Below are 27,152 nucleotides of genomic sequence, written 5' to 3' on the forward strand. Positions count from 1 at the left end.
GTTGGAACTTGGTGTTCGTTATGGACCATCCATGCCTAGCACACAAGTCCAATAACAACTCACCATTCGGGTTTAGATGGGGCAGGCCGTTCTTCCCAATCACACCTCTCCAGGTCTCCCAGTCATTGCCAACATGAGCATTGAAGTGTCCCAGTATGACTATGGAGTCTGTAGGCGGGACCCTTTCCAGAACCCCGCCCACTTGCGCCAAGAAGGCTGAATACTCCGACCTGTTGTTTGGTGCATAAGCACACACAACAGTCAGAGTTTTCTTCTCTGCGATTTTAATTCGCATTGAGGTGACCCTACCAGGAGCAGATTGCTCCCAACGACTTAGCTCTGAAGATCCCTAGACCACACAAGCCCTTCCGCCATGACAAGGCCCTGATCCAGGAAGGGTAAATAGAACCATTTCTTGCCTAAATGGTTCTTTACGAGGAGAAATGGTTCATCAGACTGATGAAGAATGTGCTGTCTATGGTTCTATATAGAACCTTTTTGAAAATGGTTCTACATAGCACCATAAAGGGTTCTGCTATCGTGACGATGTCAAGCTTGTATCCATAGAACCATTTTTAGTGCTACATAGAACCATTTTCAACACATATACAACACATTCTCTATAAGTCTGAAGAACAATTTCACCGTGCAGCATGAAGTAGTTCTATATAGAACTCATGGTTGTAACCATGAGTTCTATATAGAACACACACAAATTCCTTTTACTAAAGAACCATTGAAAAACCCATCAGTTGCACATCCCTAATAGAGATTAGGTTGAAAAATGCTGCTTTAATATCAAACCGTGCACTGTAATATCAATATTTACACCCACTTCAGACAAGCCAGTTGGGAAGGTTCTAAACTGGAAGGTTCTGTTCTTTGGTTTTACAATCTAAAGCATCTGCGAAAACATCTTTGATTAATAGGTACTCCTTGGATAAAGCATTTCTGCTACGTGAGGTATCTGGATATTGGCATGCCCTCAGTATGAGGGTGGTGTTTTTTCCGCTGTAGCGTGGTATGGGGTCAGCCTTACATAAGCCACTGACTAAACTCTCCTTTGCTGTTATTCGAGGGTCAAGGCAGCATATGTGCTTGCGTAAAAGTGCGCAATGCATGTCTGTGCGGTGGACAGACCCATGTTGATACAGTCTCCAAGCCATGTTCTCTCACTTTCTGTGCTCTTCCTTCTTACGTTTATTCCCATTCTTTCTCGCTCTCTCTCTCTTTCCCTCTCTGCCCTAAAGTCAGTCCTCCTTCTCAGCCAGATTTAACTGGACTAAAGCTGACTCACTGTTTTATACAAGTGACTGCACACACACGCACATTGAGTTATATAACCCATACGCACACTAACCAAATGTGACCAGTCACATACATACACATACATATATGAAGCTTTATATAAAATGACTGCAAGCAATTTCCATCAGAGATGCAAATTTCAATCATTTATTCATTCATTCATGTACAGTGCTGTGCAAAAATTAGAGACCAGCCTTCATTGAGTTAATTTCCAGTCAAAATGATCATTAAGTACAAGTTATTCATTTTTCAGCATCACGAAATGCAGAAAACATATATTTAAGAGAAAATAACATAGAGGCCTCAACAAGAAGATAGTATCAACTTTTTTAGTACTTAGTGTGTTCTCACTTTGTCTTTGCAGCTTACGTTCTTCTCAGGAGTCTTGCTTTCAGTTCTTCAAAGAAATCTGTAGGGATGTTTTTCCACACCTCCAAAGTTCGGTCTTAGAAGTTGGTTGTATTTATGGCTTCACACAATCCCAAACACATTTTTTAACAATTTTAAAGTCAGCGCACAGTGCGCAGTCAGTTAGACATACTCTAAAAAGGAACTTTGACATTCCTGCTCAAGCCTGAGTCAACTGATAAATCATTGTGATGAGCCAGTTATTAATGTGTTACTGAGCTCAGCTAGAGCCTGAGTAGACTGATAAATCAATGTGATGATCAGTTATTGATCTCACTGTTACTGAGCTCTGCTAAAGCCTGAGTAGACTGATAAATCAATGTGATGATCAATTACTGTTCTCAGTGTTACTGAGCTCTGGTAAAGCCTGAGCAGCCTGATAAATCAATGTAATGAGCAGTTATTAATCTCAGTGTCACTGAGCTCTGCTAAAGCCTGAGTAGACTGATAAATATATGTGATGATCAGATATTAATCTCACTGTTACTGAGCTCTGCTAAAGCCTGAGTAGACTGATAAATCTGAGCTTACTGAGCTCTTTCGAGGGAACAGTCTCTTCAGTAGTGGACATGTTCACCAGGGAGAAGCTTAGCATCAGTCTTGTACCGGACTCCTGCTGGAAGCAGTGGTGGACTGAAGCAGGCGAGGAGTGCAAAAAAGTTTTGAGAATTTTGTAACTTCATACAAATGATAAGTGGAATTTATATGAAACATAAGAACAGAAGAATTACACAAAGAAAACTGCCAACCAGTAACAGCGAAGACAGCTGAATCCTTCCCATCTTCCATTATCAATATGTATTCTAAATGTTTTCTAAATGAGTTCTGAATGTTACGTTTTTGTGTATTGTAATAGAATACATTACTGAATATGTTTAGGACAGTATGTTCAGTATTCAGCCATCACTATTTTTTCAAAGTATTTTGGCCAACATTCACTGCATAACATTCAATATGATAATGCAACAATGAGCATAAAACAGGCAGAATCCCAGCATCTCAAGTGCTGAAGTTTCCCAGTAATACACACACACACAGCGGATTTGCTGATTTCAAACAGATACAGACACCCCAGCAAACAACTGCTTGTGCCACTATATTGAGAATTGCTGACACAGTAGACAAGCCTTCGAATGAATGTAAAGGAGCCAGTCCCCAACCATACACACCCACCCACCATACCACACAGCTTACTTCCATATAGCTTGCTAGTTATGTCTGACTGTTTCATGGCCTGTATGCTATTTTCTTTTCTCCTGAGGTTCACTAATGAGTGTGGATTTGGGTGTAATTCATTTCTACTTTACCTCCAACCTCTCTTTATCCTTGATATATGTAGTGTTGTGCAAAAATGTAGGCACCCCAGGCATTTATATTTAAAAATGCCATTAATCTAGGCAAAAGTATTTGCTTATAAAATTTTATAATAAATCCAAATAACTTGAACACAAGTAGTGATATAATGTATCAGTTTGTTCCTTCCTAACCATTTCCAAACCTGTCCTCTGGGAAACCCTGTATTAACTGTAGTTATCATCTAACACCTGCTTTGGCAAATCTATTTTACATTAAGTTATATCAGGTGTGCTGGTGAAGGAATTTAAAGGGCCTATATCATATATACATATATATATACAATTGAAGGCGTTGAAGACATATTTTGAAGTATTAAACATGTATTTTAACCCATTTCATCAGGCTCTGAAAATTCTTCGAAAAAGAATGCTGACAATGCTAATGCTTGCGTAACACGACAGTGTTCACGCACCTCTGTTTCCACCTAAAATGAAGATTTTACTGAGTTTTGTAAGGGCTGACCACAGCCCAGGTGTGAATGGGTAGAACTAAACTGCTGTAGGCAAAAAAGATGTATGTATGTAAATGAGCTGGTTCTTGTGACATCACAGAAACAATTAATTCAAAACTGGGTAGTGAATGGTACATTTTGAATCTTAAACATTGTTTATGTATTACTTTAAACTCCTTTACTTAAAAAAAAAACAGGTTTTTCTATCCCTTAGGCCCTTTAACAAACCCATGTGATGACTAGGGGCACTTTGGAGAAATCTGTAACAAAACCTGTCCTCTTCTAACTTGCTCACAAACACCTTCCACTCTTTGAAAGCACAAGCAAAAACACACTGCTGAGATTAATGAGATGAATTTAAATGCACTGGTTTTGTGACCTCACAAAAACAGTAAATTCCAAGCATGCTTTTGCAGCTTAGTTTCCATGTATGGACAGGGGAGTGAACAAAACATTACATATTACATATTCTAAAAAAAAAAGAAAGAAAGAAACATCACTTTTCCACTATATATACTGCTAAATGTAATTCTGTTAAGAATAATCTGTAAGTGCTCAGGCACAAAGCAATTAAAAAGGCACCTGTCTGATGTACATTAATTTGCTCGCAAAAATGAATCAATGCCTAATTTACTATAATTCCTTGATACATTTATTGTTTTTCCCCACTCTCACCTGAATCTGCTCTGCTGAAGGAGAGTCAGTATCAGTTCCCAGTATACTGAATTTAGTTCAGAGAATCATGGAGTTATTTTGACAGTGAAAGTCACATATTAATCAGCAGTTTGTTTCCTGTAAAAGTCTGCTGCTATGCTGCAAAAGTACATAAAAGAAGGCAATGTTTGAACAGTGATCAATCAAAAAAATATGGTTGGTGTTACATGGACCAGGCAGAGGCCATTTGTTTGATCTTTATCGCCACCTAGTGCACATTCTGGAAGTTACTTTATGTCCTTCACATTTTTCCTCATTGCGCTGATGTCTTTAAATTGTTTTACTTATTACTTTTTATATTAAAGGAATATTAAATTAACTTGTGCTGTTTGGTGAATATTTTGGTCATTTTATATCATTTTCTTTAGTGCACTTTGAACTGCTTTCTTTGTTGGAAAAATTAAAGCTTTGGAATTGCTTCTCTGAGGGAACCAACGCAACAGTTTTATATACAATTTTATCATTAATGGTTACAGAAATATTCACCGACATAAAGGATGTTAAGGCAATGTTCACTTTCAGAAGAAAACCCTTTAAAAACAAAGGACACAGTGGACAGATCAGTGACAGAGGCTGGATTCTGAGACATCTTCAGGATCAGCTAAAACCTCTACTAAAAAGAATAAAACACTTTATCACAAATATGGACAGAAATACAAAAAAGCTTGAATTCATTCCTGAGTGTTTCTTCTGCTCAACAGAAAACTGCTACGATGTCCATCCAACACAGACAGCGAAGGAGTAAGCAGCAAAAGAGTACAGCTGACTACTGACATCACTCTCCTCCCTCTTCTTCCTTTTTAATCATCTTTTTCTTCTTACTGCTTGTCTTTCTGTTTTTATCAATTTTTTCCCCTTTTTCTTCTTTTATGGCCACTTCTTTCAAATTCTGGAACTTCTTTAGATCAGCACAGAATAGCACCTGAAAGAGAGAGAGAAATGAGAAATAAAGAGAGATGAGGGAGAGATGAGAGAGAGTGGTAAGACAGCGAGAGAGAAAGAGATGATAGATATGAGACAGAGAGATGAGAGAAAGAGGAGAGTGAGATGAGAGAGAGAGAGGAAAGAGAACAAAAAGAGTGATAGATGAGAGAGACAGATAAGAGGGAGTGAGATGAGAGAAAGTGAAATGAGAGAGAGAAATGAGAGAGAAAGAGTGAGATGAGAGATAGAGAGGAAAGAGTGAAAGGAGCGAGAGATGAGAGAAAGAGGAGAGAGTGAGCTGACAGATGACAGATAGATGAGAGACAGACGAGAGAAAGGGATGAGAGATATGAGAAGAGAAAAGAGAGATAGGAGACAGATGAGAAAGAGAATTACAGAAAATGAAAAAGAGAGATTAGAGAGAGAGAATGAGAGAGAGGGAGAGGAAGAGAGATGAGAGAGAGAGAATAAGAGGGAAAGAGATTAAAGAGACAGGGAGAGAGATTAAAGTGAGAGAATAAGAAAGAGGGACAGGAAGAGATTAGAGAACGTAAGACAGAGATGAGAGAAAGAGAGAAAAAGAGAGATTAGAGAGCGCAAGACAGAGCAATAAAGAAAGAAAGAGAGAGATGGAGAGTGAGAGATAAGAAATGAGAAAGCAGGAAATGAATGAAGAATGAATAAAAAGAGGTTTAAGAGCCTTTTACTCACAGAGTGGGCCCAGCCAGCATAGGGACCCCACAACTTTCTGAAGAACTCCCCTGTAAAGAGTGACAAAATCAAATATTATAAACAGGGTGTAAAGCATTAAAATCTAAAACCTAAACTTACTAAAGCTGCATTCGAGCTGGATTAGTTTTACCTGTAGAAACTGTGTAATATAATTTGCAAAGGATTTTGACCGAATAACTCCACCAGGATAATGTAACTGTAAATTTTCCCCATATGAGAACAGATCACCCAGATTAAAGTCCAGACGTTCAGGTCAGCCAGACAAGCATCACACTCACTAACAATAACAACACAGTGCACGGTTGTATCTATAATTACATTAGCGTAGAGGTGAATAGAACAGAACGATTATTACTGAGGGAGGTTCGGATTTAGCCAATTTCAGAAGACTATTCATTCCACAGTTATTACTGTGTAAGACTGTAAAAACCGCAAACATTGTAGATTTGTATTAAAATCACAGATCACGGGTCTCATTGGTGATCATGTAAATTGCATTACTTCCTCAGGTTAAACTAATCCGGTTCCATTAGGGCTTTATATTAGCATTTCACAGGGCTAAAAACAAATCAAATAATCAATGATATTGGCTGATAATTTTTTTTTTTTCATTTTACATTTAAATTTTATATTTTAATTTTGTAATTAGTTAACTTTGTAACTAAGGTTTAGTTTAATAGTACTATGAGGACCAGTTCTGAAGTTGCACGCTTCTTAAACTCAAATAAAAAGCAGAAAGTCACACTGTTAACTTACATATTGTAGCACTAGGGGTGGAGATAATTGTGGTTTTGGTTTCTGTTAAATGCCTCTCATTTTTCATATTTTCGTATTTTCATATTAGTTCTTTTCATGAAAAGATATTTTATGCTGTAATATTATTTTCACACTACAGGCCAGGTTTGGATGTAGTTTGCATGCTTTTGTTATTTCAACCATTATGGTGTTTTGTATTCTGTATCAGTTCTGTATTGGTATGATATGTTTTAACAGGAAGTAAATTCCATTAGGTTCCCCATTGGATTTAGGTGAGAGTGGGGAATGTCTAATATTGACTCTCTATCATTGGGAGATTGTGATTTTGAATCTTGGCAACACTGTGTCCAAAGATACAGCTGAAATTGCAGGTTGCCAACTACGGCCAACAATATCGGCCAACGGTCCCTTGGGCTGCACTCAATATGCACACACTTGTGCTCAGAATAACCAAATGAATCTTCCAGTTAGACAGCTATGTGCTCCAAAATGCCCCCCCTGCCCAAAAAATGACTACAAATGTAATTTACTATAGTTCACATAGCTTCAACAGCAGTTTATCAACCTTCAAGATATAAAGAAATGGACAAGTGGAGGATAGTGAGGTTAGCGTGTTGGTTATTTAACTCACCAATCTCATTGTAGACCTTATCAGTCAGAGTCTTCTGTCCGTTTCCTGCAGCACAGCTATAGTCCCGCTTAGCAATCTGCCACACGTGTGTGTCCACAGGGACAGCTTCAGACTTATCCAGCGACATCAAACACACACAGTCAGCCACCTGCACAAAATAAAAGACGAGTAACAGAATATCTATTACAGTGCTTAATGCTCGACTGCCCTTTCCTCATGATGATGCTACAGTGATGACAGTGATGCTACAGCCATTCACAGCAAGAAGGGCCTGGGATCGATTTCCCAGCTGGGCAACCACAGTCGGCTGGGTGCTCTGGTTTCCTCCCACAGTCCAATGACATGCAGCCAGGCCAACTGGACACACTAAATTGCCCCTTGGTGTGAGCGTGTGTGAATGTATGTGTCTGTTTGTCTGCCCTGCGATGGACTCGCGACCTGTCCAGGTTGTTTCCTGCTTTCCACCCAATAACCGGTCCAGCCTATCCCAGCTGTGACCCAGAAGGTTTAGCAGCTTGTATAATGTGTGTGTAACTCTGCACACTCTATTTTCTATATTATTTATCTATTGCAAAATGTTCGGTTATGAAAAGGTACACAATCGGACCTTAAAGACTTTGCGGTACCTTTGAAGTTACATTTACATTGTTTGTACCTTAATAAACAAAAATGTACCTGTACTGTACCTTTTTGTGATAACGTACCTTTACCTGCTGGTCCTGTATACACTAAAGGACTATTAAAATCCAAGCAACAGACAGCATCATGCATTTAAAGGGGAATTCCACCGACTTTTTAACATTTCTGCAAAATTCAATCGCTGAGATATAAACAAACATGGTTTCATGTAAAATAGTTGGAGAAAGTTGGAGAAATGAAGATCTGATTGACAGTAAGGGTGACAGGAACCAGGGATTGTGATGTCTGCATCTCATGTAACCGTTTCATTTGCCAACCAAAATGACCAGTGAGGAGTTTTATATGTAATGTTGATAACAGTTGGTGGTCAATTCCAAGAATTTTCTTTCTGAACTATTTTGCCTTACAATGCCTTGCATGTACCTCAGAGGTATGAAATGTGGATGTCTCGTTCCTATCACAACCTCATTGAACAATTTTGAATGTTTCTCTAGAATGAAGCACTTCAGATCAAACTTCAGAACAATGAATCTGCTCACATATTAAAAACTGAATTAGCCAGAATTTTTGAAAAATTGATTTCATCTTACTAGGATTTATTGGGCTTCTATTCCATCCTTAATAGGAAGCGGTGAAAAAATCCCAAAATGAGTGATTCCTTTACAATTTATGGAGGTAATCACTAGTTTTAGGATTTTTTCACAAGTTCCTATTAAATCCTGAGGTTGTGTTTGTCCTGTCATGTAAACAGAAAAGTGCACAGCTGACAGTGTATGCACTGATTTATGGAAAAACTGAACTGGAAAAAGTCTGGAAAAGCCAATGGTGTCAACAATTCAAAAACAACATGTAAGACTTGAAATCAAATTATTTTGCAAGAGCAGAACTAGAATCTTGTGATTCTCAGACCATTTTTAGAGATCTTAAAGATCACCTTTAGAGAAAATTCTGGCTACAATGCTTGGGTGTGAGAATTGTCGCGAGCTGCGATACACCTACTCTGTAATGGGATGTGGTAGCATTAACAGAAAAATGAACAGCTACCTTGAGGCCAACACCAGGGAGTGTCCGGAGAGCTTCCCTGGCCTGCAGGTAGGGGACGCTGCGGAGGTTATGGAGCCAGTCAGGACCATGGGAGCTCATAATGAGGTTCGCACTCTGCTGCATGAAACGAGCACGGTAGCCAAAGCCTAAATCCCGCAGACAAGCCTCCACCTTACTGTCTGCCTCAAACATAGAAAGGAGAAAAATGGACAAAGGACTAAGTGGACTTGGTTTCACACTGGAGCTACGAGTGTGATGTTGCTAAAAATAGACAGAATTCAGGTTACAAGATGGCTAATGTAATTTAGTCCATTGTTATCATGTCAGAAACCACATAAGCAAGTCTATTTTAGATTACTTACCAATTTATTTATTATTTATGCACGCAGTTTGCACCATGCTAAACAGCTGGCTGTAAGCATGCATTGTTAGCAACATTTCTGAGCAAAACTTCGGACACCAAACACATCTTGGCTTGTCAACAGCCAAACCATCGCTGTAAACATTTCAGTGAGGTTCTTTGGAGCTAAATATCTATTAGCGATTTGGAAACTGCTGTTAATGTGTGAACCAATGAGAACATGGAAGAAGAAAAGCTTGCAGTACTGTGTGTAAACAAATGTGCGTGCTTGCATACCTGCCAGAGCCTGTATGGAGGGGAAATTGTGATAGTGTGTGTCATCCAGTGTGCAGAGCGGCGTCCCCAGTGTGCTACAGAGTCGCTCTACCATGCCCTGAATCCGTGAGATGTGATTATTAGAGCTGCAGATGAAGGAGAAGAGACACTCTACAGGGTCCTGACGCAACATCCGCACACCTGAGGCCCACATACACACAATAGACATAATTACTGAAAATATCTGTTATATAATAAATTGTTAAATATTTTTTATATATTATGGTTTTGGCCAAGAAACTACTAAAAATGGCATAGGAGCATCCCTAAGCCTCAAGACTCATTAAGAATGCAAACAACTACAAATATGCATGATTATGCAAATTGTAAACGCCCCCTTGCTGCCCTGTTTTTTCAACCTGCATGTTGTCTCTAATTTTGAATGACGAGGCAGAGCAGAAACAAAAATAAGCTCCCACTGTAAAAGTTTCTGTCTTTCTGTCACTTTACTTCACTCGCTCAGATTTCAGTCTTTATCCTCTAAACTTGCCTCAGTGAGACAGATGTGCTGGTGGTCTAGCCTTCTTGCTAAGCTAATGTGAGCCTCTGGTGCTAACAAGGATATGTATTAAAAGTAGCTTAAGCTAACAGCCTTGCTCTGATTTAATCTGTAAGTAGAGGCAGTATGACTTAGTGGATCTGTAAGTAGAGCTGATCGAGTCATACTGGATAGTTTACCTGTGAAGATGTTGCCCGTGTGGTTGAAGTGTTGATCTGTACCGCTCCACTCTTTGTACAGGTCTACTAGTTTAACGCTCAACTGGAAATAGTCTCTCAGAAGCGTCTCCTCTTTCTTCTCCTGCTCAGAGCTCACAGTGTCAAGATCCAGCTCATCGTCTTCCCCCTTCACGTCCTTCACTCCTTTTAACTTCTTTCCAGAGCACTGTGGCCCCAACCCTGCTTTCCTTTTCTGTCCATTGTCTAGCTCTGGATTTCCTTGGCACCTGTAGACATGGTACCATAAAGTGTCCTCTGTCTGAGTAAGTGTCCACACTCGTCCCCCCATCACTCCTGTCCAGTGGTCTTCCCCTGTTTCACGCCATCTGGAGGAATTAAAGTGATAGTTTAGCCAAAAATCAAGACAAGTTTGGTGTCCAAGGTTTGCTTCATTAGTTTTGCACTAGAACTATAAGGCTAATGTAGCTAACAAGTAATGGAAACTTATACAAATTGAAAAGCTTTAGTCATGTCACAATTGTCTCAAACTCCATCAAGTTATGGTAAATAATTTTAAACCGATTTGCTTATATGGTCTCTGACACTTTATGACATTGTTATCTACAGAAATGGACAAATGTATGTCACAGAGCTAGAAAGAGACGCAGTAATCATCTTGAAACTTTTTTGTCCATTGTTTTAGATACTGCCATGTCATACAATGTTAAGAAATGACATAAGCAAGGCTATTTGAGGTCACTCTACAACTCAAGACTTTATATGTGTGATGATTTAGACAAGCAGTTTACTTTATGCTAATCTGTGTGCATAAGCTTCTATTACTTGTTGGCTACAGTGGCCTTGTAGCTCCAAAATGAGTTGTTTTGCTAAACTATCCACTTTAGGATTAGCAGTCCATTCTACCTCCTTCTCTTCAGTTTACTGAAGTTCTACCAAAGGCACATTAAATGGCAGGATTACGTCGGCAGTGCCAAACTAAAACACTGACAAACCACAGTGGAGAAGCTGCTGATTTGTGAGTGAAGGTATTTGATTACAAACTAAGTAATTTCTAACTCTTCTGTCACCAGCATTTAAGCAAAGCTGTCATTTTTACCTGAAAGTTTGTCCACATCCCAGTGTTAAATCCAGCCGAAGCTCGGAGCGTAAGCAGGGGATGGAACGCCATGCCTTGGCCCCCGCAGAGAGCAAAGCATGCTGGGACATTCTGGTGCTGGACCACACTTAGACCATGAGGGGAGATGATGATGGGAGTCAAATGATCCCTGATGAAGAAACAAATCAACGCAGATCTTTATCAGTCAGGGCGGTCAATAAATCAGACCATATCACTGTTAAGAACTGACACAGACAGTAATAATCAATAATACATTTTTGAGCTTCATGAACATGCACTAAATTTAGCAGCGCTAATTCTGAAAACGAACAAAGATTTAGGGATGCATGATGCATAGATTTGGCCGATAATTCACAATTTGATGATGTAAGTATTGTACCATAGGTGTCAACTATAAGGTTTGTTTTCTATAAAATGTTTTTTCCCCCCATAGTTTTACAGGTATACAGGCTTATGAGGCTAGGTTAGGGGAAATCTAGTCTAATACAGTTTTGCCCATCAACCTTGGACAATTAACTTGAATTTTAACATTTGTCACCTTCAGGATGGTTTTTCCCTTTTTTGTTTTATTGCTTTTACATTTATGGCATTTGGCAGACGCTCTTATCGAGAGCGGCTTACAATTTGATCATTTTTACACAGGTAGGCGAAGGTAGTGTTAAGAGGATTGCCCAAGGACCCTTATTGGTATAGTGTAGGGTGCTTACCCAGGTGGGGAATTGAACCCCACTCTACAGTGTAGAAGGAGTACCTAATTGATGTGCTCAGACTGTGGGTGGTGGCATACAGATTTATTTGAAACTTTGTTGTTGTTCCCCAGCACAGCATTACAGAGAAGCCAAGGTATCAGAGCCTCACTCACCAGACCTGAGAAAAGTGTAACGCTGTAGTAATCTGTGTTCTTTGTACCATGAAGATATAATGATTCATTTACTCCTCAATCTCATCTTGATTCTGCATGAAGTAATTAATATGATTACCAGTGGAAAGTATTACAGTAAATAAAATCAAAACAGGCTAAATTGCTGTTTCTGCTAATGATTTTAACATACAAATGTGCAGGTGTGAGTGAATTAATTACAGTTTGGAAGCTGTGAATATAAGAGTCTCCAGAGATTGACATGTTGTAGAGCAGAACATTCAGGTGATGCTCGGCTGCTACGCTAAATTGACCACATTTTATTTTATTCATTTTACTGCATTTGTAACTCTACTAAAATAAATGTTGCATTTCTCTGTAATGATAATATGGAATCTATGTAATGCAATTCATATATCTTATAAATGTATCTGAATCAACATTGGCCTATTCACTTAAAAAGATGGCTCTTCTTCTTTCTTTAGTAAAAGTATTGGCTCTTTTTATCACCATGAGTTCTATACAGAACCAGTCATGCTTAAATTTTTCTTTGCATGGTGGAATGGTTCCTCAGATTGATGGAGAATGTGGTGTATGTGGTTCTATATAGAACCTTTTTGAAAATGGTTCTGCTATTGTTCTGATGTCAAACATGAAAAATGAAAAAACCCTTTTTGGTGCTCTATAGAGCCATTTTCAAAAAGGATCCGTATAGAACCATAGACACATCCTCCATCAATCTGAGGAACCATTTCGCCATGCAAAGAACCATTTAAGCATGCAAATGGTTCTATACAGAACTCATTGTCGTAAAAAGAACCGTTGCCTTTACTTAAGAATCATTGAAGAACCACCTTTTTAAAGTATAGACAGGTGAAATATTAGTTATATTTTCAGTTTTCTGCAGGGGAATGCAAAATTATTGCGACGGAGCGCAAAACGTTTGCGAGAGAATGCAAAATTATTGCGAGGGAACGCATTTTTTCAAAGACGGCCCCTCAGAGGCTTTTTACTATGTAATTAGCGAGTCAGGTACAACTGAAAAATTATAGATGTAATGTTAGCATATTTGATGGACAGCTGTACGATACACGATGATCACTACATGAGGAAGTACATGATGTGATGTTTATGTATATGATGAGGAACATGTGATCAACATATGATCTAAATTCTACTCACAGGTCAGAGTGTAAACAGTCTTTTCCAAAAGAAGCGAATGAACGAGACAGAGCGATCGGAAACCACGAAATTAAAGGAACCCTGAACAGTTTCTGACTGTATATGGTTACCGAAGGGCTCTTATGTCTGTTCCGTTCACATAAAACATTCTTTACAGGGTGTTTTCATAACTTTCGCTTTCATAATTTGCAGCTGCGTTGCCTGCATTCCGTAAAATTCATTATATCTTACTCAAAACTGATGCAAGACTTTGCAAGTTGCTAGTCGAAGATCAACGTCGCTACAAATTGCGTTATGATTGGAAGAACCTTGAACAAGGTCGGCTCTGATTGGCTAATCCCGCTCCTTGCCGGAAGCTCCGTACCGCTCCTCTTGCGGCGTGTGGCAGTGTGTGGCTGTGTGTGGCTGAAGGGACATGGCGGATTTGGTGGCTCTTTTCACCTCAGTTGGGCTTAGTGAGCAGAAAGCTAAGGAGACGTTAAAGAATGAAGGCCTTAGTTCAGCTCTCAAAGACGCTATTGTGCAGGTAAATTGGAAAAACAAACCTGGTTGTGCTTAGTTACGTTTTAAACGCTATGCATAGCCGGCTAACATGGCTAGCTAGTTAGCACCAGCTGTCACTGCACTGTGGAGCTGATGCGTTCAGTTATTAGCACTATTTAATTTTTGCTTATTTCTTTTAAGTTTGGATTTATTTAATTATGCGCACGGGTGTCAAAGTTACTGTATTTTTTTAAGACAAATTAGTGTTAGTCAGTTTTTCTTAACATTACTTAACCTCTTTCACTTTCGAAATACATTGTGTACTTATAGTAAACATCACTGATTCATTGACTCAAATATGTTGGCGACTCAGGTATGTAGGGGTGGATGAGTGTAATGGGTGTGTGCATACAAGCAATACAGATGTAACTTGCTTTTTTTTTTTTGGTATGTCATGTAGGCTCAGCAGCTGTTGGGGTCTAATGACATCGACAAAGCTATGGGGACCCTGCTGTATAGTATGGCGTCTCGGCTGCGAGACACCCGCCGTTTGGCCTTTTTGACAGATCACATAGTCAAACGCAAGATCACCACAGATCTGCAGTTGTCAGGTACCTGGTGTTTGCTGTCCTCGACCTCCACACAGGTGCACTTTATGCAGCCGTCACATCTGTATGTCTTTCCTCATATGTATGATTGGGCCTCTCTTGTGCACAGCGGCATTGGACTTCGTGAAGAGCCACCCACAGGATCCTCTGGACCAGCATGCCTTTGAAACTGCTTGTGGTGTGGGTGTGGTTGTCACACCGGAGCAGATTGAGGATGCGGTAAGCAGAACAGTTGGAATAGAATTGCAGAATTGCTATTGCAGTGAACAGTAGCTCAGGATTTTACTGTAATTTAGAGTAGCTTCAAATCTGAAATGCTGATGTTTTACTATGCAGTGATTTTACCCAGAATACAACTGACAGTATGTCTTTTCAAGGGAACCTTTACATATATATGAGTTTTGATATGAAATAATGCATCGTAGACAAACTTTGATTTTTTTTGGGACATCCAGATTGTATCCACATTGATTTTTGGTAATCTGGACAGCTGAAAACTGTGACTAAAAATGCTACAGTGGCTTTAAATGTAATTCAGCCAGTCAGGTTTTAGAGCCGGAATCTGTTTTTCTAAATGCTTATCAATGCCTCCACAGGTTGAGTTAATCATCAGAAAACACAAAGAGCAGCTGCTGGCAGAGAGATACCGCTTCAACATGGGGATTCTCATGGGTGAGAAAGACATATATAATATAATATAATATAACGGAAGATGTAATCGAAAACCACATTTCCCACTTTTTTGAAATAAAGGAGTTTGTAGTAAGGTGTAAAAACTGGTAAAGTTTCAAGACGGACCGTTCAGTACCCAGTCTACACAGTCAATATGTGGAAACTAAGCTGCAAAAACAGCCTGTTTTGAATTTATTGTTTCTTTGATGTCACAAGAACCGATACATTTACATATATCCACTAATTTAGCCTACAGCAGTTTAGCTCCACCCATTCACACTGAAGTTATAAGCAATGTTTTAACTCTGAGTGCTCTTTGAATGAGGTACAGTTCAGTACAGCAGCTCAGAACAGAGCTCATTTATCTTTTGTCTTATATTTGTCTCAAAGCACAGTAGCAAAACCAGGCTGTCCAATTTTAAGGGATAAACAGAGGTTGGAAAATGGTCATGTAACAGTTAATTGACCGTTTTTTTTTGTGTCTTAAACCCACACAAATGTTATTTAGTTGACCTCAAGCAAAATAAATAAATAAAATACATGAAAATATAGGATATAGGCCCTTAAAGGGGAACAAATGTGGGTTATATATGAATGGTTTACCCAGCACAGTTTCATTGAACAAGGATATACGACGCCCACTGTTTTGTTGTTATTTACTAACTTGTGCTGTTTATTGATGTATTCTCTAGGTGAAGCCAGAGCTGCCCTAAAATGGGCTGATGGGAAGATTGTTAAGAATGAAGTGGACATGCAGGTGTGCATGCACACTTTTGTTAATGCAGTCATTGCTGGTCTCAATGCTAAATTGTCATGATCATTGTGTTAATCATACTTCGCTTTCTCAGGTGTTACATCTCTTGGGTCCAAAAACAGAAGCAGATCTGGAGAAAAAACCCAAGGTACATATCAAAGTCATTTTTGTTATAAAGGGATAAACGATGTATGTCGTATTTCAGAAAGAATTTCAAATTTGCATCATTTACCTACCTTTAATGCTCCTTAATTAGCATATATGATCCTGTCCCATAGGCAGCTAAACCCAAAGCCCCAGAGAAAGAGAAGAAAGAGGAGCAGGTCAATGCTGTGAACGGTGAGCTACAGAATGACTTATATTTTGTGAAACTGCACAGAAAAGAGGACATTTCTTTGTCTTTCATGTTCTTTTCTAAATGAAGTTACATGGACATAAACATTAAAATGGTTGACATGATCCATGGGTCATGTTTGTAGTATACTGGCCTTTATTCTTTTCAGACAAAGCATGGTTTAATAAAGAGCAATTAAAGGTTTGAAGCTTACTTTCTTTCTGTGTTTCCGCTCTGTATAGGAGAAGTTAAGATGGAGGGAAAGTCTCTAATGGAGCAGTTGAGAGGAGAAGCTCTTAAGTTCCATAAGCCAGGTGAGCCGCAATAAACGACCAATTATTGGCAAAAAGTTATTTATTTATTTATCTATCATTCAGTCCTTGTTTTTTAAATTGCGCTCTACTTCAAGTGTTAGTTTGATTAAAATGTGATTGCTTTTGTTCTGTTATCGTCTTCTTCGCTGTCATTTCTTTGCACTGATATATTTGCACTTTGTGTTTGTGCATCACGTGGGTATATATGTTTTATATAAGTATTGTTTCAGCTTTAGGACTTGCATTTCCCCCTGGTCATCAATAAAATACTGAAAGATCTGTTTCTGCCTATATGCTTGTAAAGTATTGTGCAAACATAAATAATTCACCCTTCATATATTTAGTTACCTGTCAGAATGGCCATTAAGTACTTATATTAAGTTACACATTTATAGCTATATTGTAATATAGTCTGTATAAGAGAAATAACTGTGTTTTTCATTGTAGGCAAATGTTCTTTTTCAAAACATGTTATATCCAAAAAAGTTACAAAGGATTAAACAGTGTTTTGGTACAACACTCTTCATTTTTTTAACAGAAAATAACAACTAAATATAATTTAATATTTTTCCACATTCATGTGGCCATCCTTTGCCTTTTATACAGCCTAACAGCCTAACTGTTGTTAGGAGTCTCATTTTCACTTTATCTTTTAAAAGTTTTTTGAACTCCACTTTTGAAAAGTTTTTTTTTTGTTTGTTTGACTATCCATAATTGTGCAAGAACATTATCTAATGTAACAGTACTGTTTGATGGAGTAAAATGTAATGTATTTGTCTTTTCAGGTGAGAATTACAAAACTGAAGGTTATATTGTGACACCCAACACCATGAACTTGCTAAAACAACACCTGGAAATCACCGGTGGACAGGTATGTGAGTGTCCATGATGTCACTTAAAAAATGTTGAAAATGAGAGATTGGGATCTTGTCTTTATCTCTTTTACTTCTTCCGACGTCACCGACATTTTGCAGGTCCGGACGCGGTTTCCCCCTGAACCGAATGGCATCCTCCACATAGGCCATGCCAAGGCAATTAACTTCAACTTTGGTTATGCCAAGGTACTACGACCACTTTGATCACTTATGCAAACACTCAGAAAATGTATAAAAAGACAATAAGTTTAACCTGGTAAGTGTAACTTTACTTAAGATCTCTGTCTTTCTTCGAAGGCAAATAATGGAATCTGCTTCCTCCGGTATGATGACACAAACCCAGAAAAAGAGGAGGAGAAGTACTTCACTGCCATCAAGGATATGGTGGAATGGCTTGGTGAGTGTTTGCAAACTTCCCTCAGTGTTGCAAGAACACATTAGTGGGGTCAGTAGAGGTAAAGCGGGTTTCAGAGTTGTTGTACAGCAAACCTAAAGGAAACTTATGTTGAAAAACCTTAATTTACACTTTTTTTCTTTTTAATTCCCATTATAGGCTAGCCAAGACATGTTTGTTGTCTAAATCTTGCTTCTTTTAGAGCTGCGAAGAAAATGTAGCTATTTTGGGTACTGTTGGGGTTTTGTTTTTTTGTCCATGTCTCTACATTTGTGGTAATTTTTCAAAGGTTAATATGTAGGGCTGGGTACCGAAATTCGATGCCAAAAAGGCACCGACCAAAGCATCTCGGTACTACCAAGTACCGAAAGGGTCTCAAAAAAGACTGGTGCCTATTTTCGATACTTTGCATAAAACGCAAATCAGGGGGGATTATTGGAGTTAACCTTAATACCAATGCAAAAAAGCGCGACTGGCTCCCTGACGCAAAGAAACGCAGAGAGCGCACAGCAGCTAAATATGTCAAAGAGGTCAAAAGTCTGGCTGTACTTTGAAAAAGTTACTGAGAACAGTTTCAGGCGCAACAAGTGTCTTAAGATAGTGGTTTCCAAAATGGATAATATGTCAAATCTGATGAAACATTTGATTGGAATTAATCTCAGTCAAGAAAACTGCAGAATTTTCATCAGAGGTCATTCAGAGGTTTCATAAATGAGCCCCTTTAACTACTTGCATGTTGTTTTCATGTTGGTGAGGGTGTTGACGGTGCCAGGGCCAGTTCTACCAGCTCTACTTGCGCTAATGCAGTTGACCACAAAAAAACAACCCCTTTCACTTTAGCAGAAAAGATAAGGATGTCAGCTGAGAGGAGGAAAGAATGCCACAGAGCAGTAGCCAGTCTTATTGTTATAGCATTGCAGCCCTTTTCGAATGTTGAATCTCCCTGGTTTAGGTAGAATACATGCGATAGATCATTTGTTTTGTCCCTCTATAGCATACCTATAACAGTGGTTACAATAATAATACGTTTTTCTCTGTGTTTTTATTTATTCAGAGAAATAACAAAAGCAATAAATCCTAAGTATCGGCACCCATCCAGAGGTATGCTGTCAAACACACGTCCTGGTATGCAGTAGAAAAAGAAAATCCTATTAATAATTAAAATCATATTAATAATAATTATTATTATTACTTTTTTGTATTTTTGTCACAATTAGAATAAAGTATGGAAAAAAGTACCGCTTTAGTATCGATATCGAATTGAAAGTATCGTATCAGTATCAAACATTTTCAAACGATACCCAGGCCTATTAAAGTGCAGGTGTTGCAGCAAAGTGTGGATGTAAAATGCTTCACTTTTTCTAGCCCCTTTCACAAACCCTTTGCTTTACAATGAGGACTTTACATAATCACAGTAGAACAAAGAAAAATAAGGGAGAGAAAAGAAGAATTAAAGTATTGAGAAAACAGGAAATTTTTATGGTTAACTTTGAAGGAGGACAGGAGGAGCAATTGCAGAGAAGTAAAGGAAGAGAGTTCCATAGTTTAGGGGCAATAACACTACTCTGCCCCCAAAAGTGGAGCGTTTAAAGGCAGAGACCACCAAGAATCCTGCATCAGAGGACTTTTTCAGTGAAATATTTCATGGCTGAACAGGCTCACTGTCGCTATGACCACTGTTTATACTTGATTTAGTTATTTATTATGTTTTGCTCTTCTCTGTTTCTTTGTTACTCAGGCTATAAGCCCTATGCGATCACCCACGCCTCCGACAACTTCCAGAGCCTTTATGAACTTGCTGTGGATCTCATCCGCAGGTGCGCACACTTTCCCATGCACAGTCACATAAATGTTGGTAGTTAAACATAACACTGCACTTCCCAAGGCCTAAATTTGTTATTCATTTATTGTTTATACCTCGCAACAAGCCTCAGTTAAGTTCTGGTTTCTGTGGTGTATTGAAAAGCAAATGTTACTTATTATATGGTTAATTATACCAGTACTTTACGCTCATCAACATTACATATTAAAACTAAAAATTTTGAATTTTAAATTTAAAAAATTAAAATGCACATCAACATTTTATCAAATCTAATTTCTGATCTGTGTGTGCTTCAGGGGTCACGCGTACGTGTGCCACCAGCGTGGAGAGGAGCTGAAGGGCCATAATGTTCCACCCTCACCCTGGAGAGACCGGCCGGTGGAGGAGTCTCTGGTGCTGTTTGAGAGGATGAAGAAGGGCGTGTTTGCTGAGGGGGAAGCCACGCTCAGGATGAAGCTGGTCATGGAGGATGGCAAGTTGGACCCTGTGGCCTACCGCATCAAATACACACCTCACCACAGAACCGGAGATACCTGGTAGGAACGCACGCATATGTATGCATACTTATTCTTCGTGGAGAGGAGGACTTACTATTGCTTTCTTTCAATCTGTCTGTGCAGGTGTATATACCCCACATATGACTACACCCACTGCCTGTGTGACTCCATTGAACACATCACGCACTCCCTCTGCACCAAAGAGTTCCAGGCCAGGTACTGCACTGCAGATCCACATTCCTGCTTTGTAGCTAGCAAGGCTTTTAAAAAGATTGAGAGTGAATTCAAACATGAGTAGTACACTAGGAGCTCTTAGAGATCCTGTTAATGTGTGCTAAAGCTAAGGTTTTCTTTGCTTCAAAATGTAATAAATCAGCTTATTTGATGCTCTAAAGTTTTGCGGTGGTTAACGTAATGAAGAAGTGATCCATGTCGAGTTGTTAAGTTAACTAGACTTGCTTGTTTCTGTCACTGCATGATGTACTGTTAGTTATTCACATACACCACATAATAGTAGGAGCCATTTTAAAGCCTGATCATTTTTTTTGTTGGGATTTTTACCCAAATTTCTGAACAGTTTTAGCCACTAGCCTCTATCTCACATGCAATGCTACGAAGCTGGTCTCCCAGGTAACACATGGTTCCTCTGAGATACGTGAAACCACCAATCGCATCTTTTCAAACTGCCGCTAACGAAGCGCCATTACACAACCACGGGAACAAGCTCACAATCAATCTTCTAATGATGAAACACATATTTAGACCAACGGTGTCCAGTCTTATCCACAAAAGGCTGGTGTGGCTGCATGTTTTCATTCCAACCAAGCAGATCAGTTGTTTGAAGACTGATGCCATCTGATTAAAGAAGCTTATTTGGAGTGAAAACCTGCAGCCCCTCTGGCTATTTGCAGATAAGATTGGACACACTTGGCTTAGATGGTTGCGCCATTTGGGTGCCCCGTTTTGTCTGTTGTTCTGTCCATTTTAATAGATAAGTGATTCAGTTTAGAAGCCACATAAACAAAGTCTGCTCAAAGCATTTTAAGGCTATTGTATGATGATTTCAGCTTGCGTTTCTTCTAGATGCTATTTGGAGGGGTATAAGCCTCTAGTTCTTGTTAGCTGCGTTAGCGTTATAGTTCCAGTGTAAAACTAAAAAAGCAAATTTTAAACACGTCTATTCGGGCTAAAAGAATTGTCTAAATTCAGTTATTTTTAGAGCTACCCATTCAGTATTTCAGAACATTAGACATGTCGGTTTTTGGGAATTTTTTTTTCGTGTATCGGTCAATGTCATTTTGCTTAGTCTCCTGTTGGTGTCATGAATGTGGTTAAAGATAATGTTACTGTCACATTTTGAAGTGAAGAGTGCTGTGTTCAGCATGCTTTGTCTGTCTTTTAGACGATCGTCTTATTTCTGGTTGTGTAATGCTCTGGATGTGTACTGCCCTGTGCAGTGGGAGTATGGCAGGCTCAACCTCACCTACACAGTCGTTTCCAAGAGGAAAATTATCAAACTAGTAGATACAGGCGCTGTCAGGTAAGAGTTTATCATTTCAATGTGATTCAGAATCTATATACAGCAAATGTGCAAATTTAACAGTAGGAGCTAGTTATAGTAGTGAGAATGTATGATAAAAACAACACAGTATGTTTAATAATAGCCTGAAAATTTTAGTAAAAAAATAGCACATACTTTATCAAATATTATTATAGATTATAATGGATTCTAGCATTCCAAAATCAAGGCTTCATCACCTAAAGATGCTTATTTACACCCTTAACAGAAGAGTGACTTATTACTTGCTGATGCTTCTACAAACTTTGTTAGTAATATGTTCTGATCTCTTTGACCGATTTGCATTTGCAGAGACTGGGACGACCCTCGCCTCTTCACTCTCACGGCTCTCAGGAGACGCGGCTTCCCTCCTCAGGCCATCAACAACTTCTGTGCACGGGTAGAAGAGAGAGAATCGATTGAAATGTTTTTGTTTTTTTGTTGTTGTTTTTTTTGACCACCAAGATTTTCGTATGCTTTTTCACAGCAAAATCTTTTTTCCCATTTAGGTGGGTGTAACTGTTGCCCAGACAACGATGGAGCCCCACCTGTTGGATGCATGTGTGAGGGAGGTGCTTAATGACACTGCTCCAAGAGTCATGGCTGTTCTGGAACCTCTTAAAGTTACCATCACCAATCTGCCTGCTAATGCCCAGGTACCTTCACAAGTTAGCTACACACTACATGTTTCATTAACATCTTAAAATGCTCACTTAGTGTTAGGGTATTTTTATTGTCTTCAAAAAGTTGAGAATGGCTTTGGTTCAAAAACACCAGATTTATTTACGGCGTGATGTGATTAGAAAAAAGCAACAAAGAAAAAAGCCAAGCCATCATTAACAGCTAGTCTGTAGAAATGAGTGCTGCTAAGCCATGTAATGAAAGCAAAAAAGCAGAAACTGAGGACACAAGTGAGGATTTGACCTTGAGATTGTACACTTTGAACCATAATTTATTTCATCTCACATTGTCATTGCAGCTCTATCATGCAGCTTTACATAGCACAACTTGCCACAAGGTTTTGCAATAGAAAAAAAAATCTTTTTTTTATTTTCCCCAGGCGGAGGTTCGTATTCCAGACTTCCCTGCTGATGAAACCAAAGGTAGCCATGTTGTTCCCTTCTCCAAAATTATCTTCATTGAACAGAGTGACTTTAGAGAGGTACGTTTTGTGTGTGAGAAACTTGAGATTTTCTGTAGCCCCCTTTTTACATGCAGTCGTATGCAAAAGTTTGGGTGCCCCTGGTAAAATGATGTTTTGTGAAAATAAGTTAACATCCTCTACAAAGAACTTCTGCTTATTTTAATGCACAATTACTGCTTATTTGCTGTATTGAACATATTGTTTACAAACAAAAAATGCCTTTAAAAAAATCCTTTTAAAAGATGTGTACTTCACATAGAAAATTACCAAAACATGTAATTTGACTAGGAGGTTCAAACTGTTGCATACAACTGTAGCTGTCTTTTACAGTATCTTTACAATCTTCTATTTTGCTTGTGAAACTGCTGTGTGTGTTGAAGGTTTTATCTGGTTTAACTCCCTGTAGGCAATGGAGAAGGGCTATAAACGTCTCACTCCTGATCAGCCAGTAGGCCTGAGGCATGCAGGCTACATCATATCTGTGCAGCGTGTCATCAAGGTGAGTCATGCCTTAACAGAAATGTGCTATATGTACTAATGTGTTCCTCATCAAAGGAAGAGAGTAAGAATGGTTCTGGAGCTGTATGTGTATGATGGATGTTAGTGGAACTAAAACTTGACCCCCTTCATTTCCATGTTTCCATTTCCGTGTTAGTATTTTATGGTCTTGAAGCAAAGCCTAATAATGAACTGTCCTTAACATGTAGCAGCTCTTCCAATATTACATATTCCATAAACAGATTTATCATGCACATTCCATCTCTTTGGTCCCTTAGAATTCAGCCCTGATTAGACATTTCATTCTTTTGAAACACTCTATTGAACTGCTGTTGTGCTGACAGGATGGCAGTGGTAAAGTGGTGGAGCTGGAGGTGACCTGCAGCAGCTCGGACTCTGCTGAAAAACCAAAAGCCTTCATCCATTGGGTCAGCCAGCCGCTGCAGTGCGAAGTGCGCCTCTATGAACGGCTGTAAGTGTGTGAGCGTGACTGTTTGGGAGTGACTCAGTTGTTCTGCTGCAGAGCAGTTTTTTTTTTGCAGCTATAGTGGAAATGAAGGTACATGTGTGACAAATCAAGAAAAGGTCATAAAAGTGGTTAAAAAATTAGTAAGGATTTAGATTTTTTGAGTAATTATAAAAAATAGTTTAAATAAGGAAACAGTGTCATTGATGTAAAGCACCAGTATTAGGGTTCAAATAGATCCATTTACTTTTGCGAAATCAATATTGTGAAGGTTAATATTATAATCGTTAGCAAAAGCTATATTATGCAGCTCTATGTGTGTGAGAGTGAGTTAAAAAAATATTTTTGGTAAATGTTGTTAGTTTCTGTATCGTGCATGTGTTTGAAACTGTGTTTCTACTTTTAGTTTCCTCCATAAAAACCCTGAGGACCCAGCCGAAGTGCCTGGTGGCTTCCTGAGTGACCTCAACCCTGTAAGTGTTTTCAGTACTCAACATATCTCTCTTCAGGAGTACTGCTGATTTCCAAGTAATATTCAGCAGTTGGTCATTTTAGGAACGTAGTCAGGATTTAAACTGGGCTGCAGCGCACCAGAGCAGAGCTCTGGCACATTTAGTCTGTGTGAGCGGCAAACAGAGCTGAGCCCCGGTACCGTAATTTTATAAAAATATAAATAGTTTGCTTGTTAAATCCATTTAACTTTTCGGTGTGAAAAAATATGCTGTTAAATTACGTCTAAACCTCTAATCACACTTTCTTTTGGCTACTCTACACTCTTAAGGTGCTTCCAAGGTTCTGTAGTAAAGAAATGGTTTTATATAGAGCCATGAACACGCAAGGAACCCTTTGCATGATTAAAGGGTTCTTTGCATCATGAAAGTATTCTTCAGACTGATGGAGAATGTGCTGTAGATGGCTCTTTATAGAACCTTTTTGAAAATGGTTCTATATAGCACCCCAAAGGGTTCTTCTATCGTTACGGTGTCAGGCTTGTAACAATAGAAGAGCCCTTTTGGATGCTATATAGAACCATCTACAGCACATTCATGTGCGTTTTACATCAATCTGAAAAACCCCTTACTCATGCAAAGGGTTCTTTAAGTCTTCAAGGTTCCATATAGAACTATTTTCTTTACTAAAGAATCCTTGAACCATCCTTTTTAAGAGTGTATGTTTAAATAGTGCATCCTCTTTGTACAATTCTGTTTAATTTCATAAACATGCATGTGTTGAATCCTTCCTGCTGTTTCAACTTGCTAAATTAATTTGTTCATTACACCTAAAACTTTGGACTAGATTGTTTGTTTGCTGTTATTTATCGAATTAATTCCCAAGAATTCCATCACATAGGTGTCTAGCTGAGTTTACACAGCCAGTGTAATTGTCACAACTGAGATTTTAAATCAAAACTTTTGTCATACAGTAAGCCTGTTCCATGTAAATCCTCCTGCCTTTGCTAATGTTTTGCCAACTAAATGTTTCTAAATGCACTCAAAGCCATATATTTGCACCTAGCTGGACAGTTAATAGTTTTTGGAGATAAATATGGCTAATCAGCTCCATCAGTTCAACAGTCTGATATGCTTTTGATGCCAAAACTGATAAACAAGGAATACTACAAACAGCCAAGTAAATTAATCGAATTATGACATCAGAATAGAGACAGACAGACTATTAGTTTTAACAGCCTTTTCATGATATCAATGCTGAGAACTCAATATAATACCACATAAATTGAACAATATTGTTCCCACATTGTTGACAGCCAAGGAAAAATGGTGCTCCCTTGAATTTAACACCTGGACATGGCCTTAGCAGCAAAAAGGCAGAATAAAGATGCTTTCGATCAATTGTCACATTTTTTTCTGCCTTCTGTTGATCTTTTTTTTTTCTTTCAGAACTCCCTGCAACTAGTTGAAAGTGCCTTAGTAGACCGCTCAGTGAGCAAGGCCAAAGTCTTCGATAAATTCCAGTTTGAGAGAGTGGGTTATTTCTCTGTGGACCCAGATAGTACAGCAGAGAAGGTAAGCCTGAGCAGCACACATACACATATTTTGAGTATATATGGAAGACAAGCTTACACAGAAGGAAATAAGGGAGCTTGATCTAATATTTGTACTTTGGCTGTCCCAGCTGGTTTTCAACAGGACGGTTACACTCAAGGAGGACCCTGGGAAGATCTGAAAGACCAGAGGAGGGAAGCCAGACGTCTGCAGCCATTGAGCAAAGAGCAACATCTTTGCGTATGCTGACTGTCACTGTGTTAAAGGAGCATATAGGGAATGTACAAGCCTTTCAATACTCATTAGAAGGATTACAGTCTTACAGGAGCTCTCCAGGTGCTGGGCAGTGTTGGTTCTCACATATGCAATGTTCTTTTTTTTCTCGTCAGTTGGGTCACCTTTTGTGAACTTCTTTCATATCAACATCTCTGGGAAGCAAACATTGAAATAAACAATATTTAAGTACAAATGCCTTGTTTGTGTGTATACATTTTTGTGAGGAAAAAAAAATCCTATTGTCTTGACCTGAGAATTTTCTACAAGTGGCATGAAAGAAAGAAACTTTTAGCTTGTGCTTCAATGCCAGAATCCAGAAATATAACTCAGAATATGTGGTGTGCATGATGGTGTGATAACCATAAAGATCCATGTATCCAATTAAAATATAATAACTAATCATATTCTGCAGAAGGATACGTGTAATTTATTTAATCAAAAAGTGAATCGCCCTCAGAAAGTAACCTTCACTTTTTCTGAGAAAGCTGCCCATAAAAGAGTAATGATTGGATGACTCCATCTCCAAGCCAGCCCTTTTTGCCAGCAAGGAACAAATCATAATCGATTTCCTGTGAATGGTTGGCTTTATCCAGCTTCTGTATGGCTGATTGAATTGTCACTCACTGCCAGACCTCATCCCATTGGTCAACTCAGTTGCTCAGTAAAACTGCTCTGTATTCCTCTGCAGTCCTACGAACTGAACATCTTCAGAGGAGGACATATTAAAAGTAAGGTGATGTTGTCTCTGTTAGCAAGTCATACTTTTGCGTTTGCTACAGTTACACATTTAGTTACACAGCTGCACAACACTTTATAAACGGTTTACCAAAGTAAGCCAGCTGACTGCTTAGGCACTGACTGCTAACCGGTAGCACGTTCCGCTCATTAGGCTAGCTAGGTTAGCATTGCCTGTCTTTCCTGGCTGTAACGGATTTAACCGGTAACTGCTCAGTCACTACCCTGATATTGTCTGGTTTTG

At 38.8% G+C, this 27,152-nt stretch overlaps 3 protein-coding genes across 6 annotated transcripts in view; 2 read left to right on the forward strand and 1 right to left on the reverse strand.

The window, feature by feature from the left end:
• Nucleotides 1–4,023: 4,023 nt before the first annotated feature.
• Nucleotides 4,024–13,752, reverse strand: ogg1 (8-oxoguanine DNA glycosylase). Of its 3 annotated transcripts, none has more exons than XM_036578977.1 (8): nt 13,707–13,752; nt 11,414–11,582; nt 10,318–10,682; nt 9,601–9,780; nt 8,964–9,142; nt 7,281–7,428; nt 5,873–5,922; nt 4,024–5,159 (listed from the first exon to the last, which is right to left on the reverse strand). In XM_036578977.1, the coding sequence occupies exons 2-8, from the start codon at nt 11,521–11,523 to the stop codon at nt 5,013–5,015; spliced, it is 1,179 nt and encodes a 392-aa protein (XP_036434870.1). In that variant the 5' UTR covers nt 11,524–11,582; nt 13,707–13,752; the 3' UTR covers nt 4,024–5,012. The 3 variants fall into 3 exon arrangements, with proteins under 3 accessions (XP_036434870.1, XP_036434871.1, XP_036434869.1); XM_036578978.1 differs by lacking the exon at nt 13,707–13,752 and adding an exon at nt 12,142–12,209; XM_036578976.1 differs by having other exon boundaries at nt 4,025–5,159; nt 13,476–13,739.
• Nucleotides 13,753–13,836: 84 nt separating this feature from the next.
• On the forward strand, nt 13,837–26,366 carry qars1 (glutaminyl-tRNA synthetase 1). The gene is made up of 23 exons (XM_036578975.1): nt 13,837–14,001; nt 14,419–14,569; nt 14,676–14,785; nt 15,163–15,238; nt 15,931–15,995; nt 16,087–16,140; nt 16,271–16,331; nt 16,569–16,640; nt 17,426–17,511; nt 17,615–17,701; nt 17,813–17,912; nt 19,648–19,726; nt 20,028–20,267; nt 20,352–20,444; nt 21,631–21,768; nt 22,099–22,186; nt 22,296–22,442; nt 22,847–22,948; nt 23,337–23,429; nt 23,773–23,900; nt 24,301–24,367; nt 25,793–25,918; nt 26,028–26,366. The coding sequence occupies exons 1-23, from the start codon at nt 13,891–13,893 to the stop codon at nt 26,076–26,078; spliced, it is 2,325 nt and encodes a 774-aa protein (XP_036434868.1). The 5' UTR covers nt 13,837–13,890; the 3' UTR covers nt 26,079–26,366.
• Nucleotides 26,367–26,812: 446 nt separating this feature from the next.
• The window catches only part of mtor (mechanistic target of rapamycin kinase), a 159,819-nt gene continuing 159,479 nt past the window's right edge, over nt 26,813–27,152 (forward strand). Inside the window, exon 1 of one of the 2 annotated variants that reach the window (XM_036578979.1) lies at nt 26,813–26,901. The gene's annotated coding sequence lies outside the window, so the exon portion shown is untranslated. Of the gene's footprint in view, nt 26,907–27,152 lie in introns of both variants that reach the window. The other variant, XM_036578980.1, reaches the window with a different exon arrangement.

This window comes from Colossoma macropomum, unplaced genomic scaffold (genome assembly GCF_904425465.1).
Source record: "Colossoma macropomum unplaced genomic scaffold, Colossoma_macropomum, whole genome shotgun sequence".
Classification (NCBI taxonomy): Eukaryota; Metazoa; Chordata; class Actinopteri; order Characiformes; family Serrasalmidae; genus Colossoma; species Colossoma macropomum.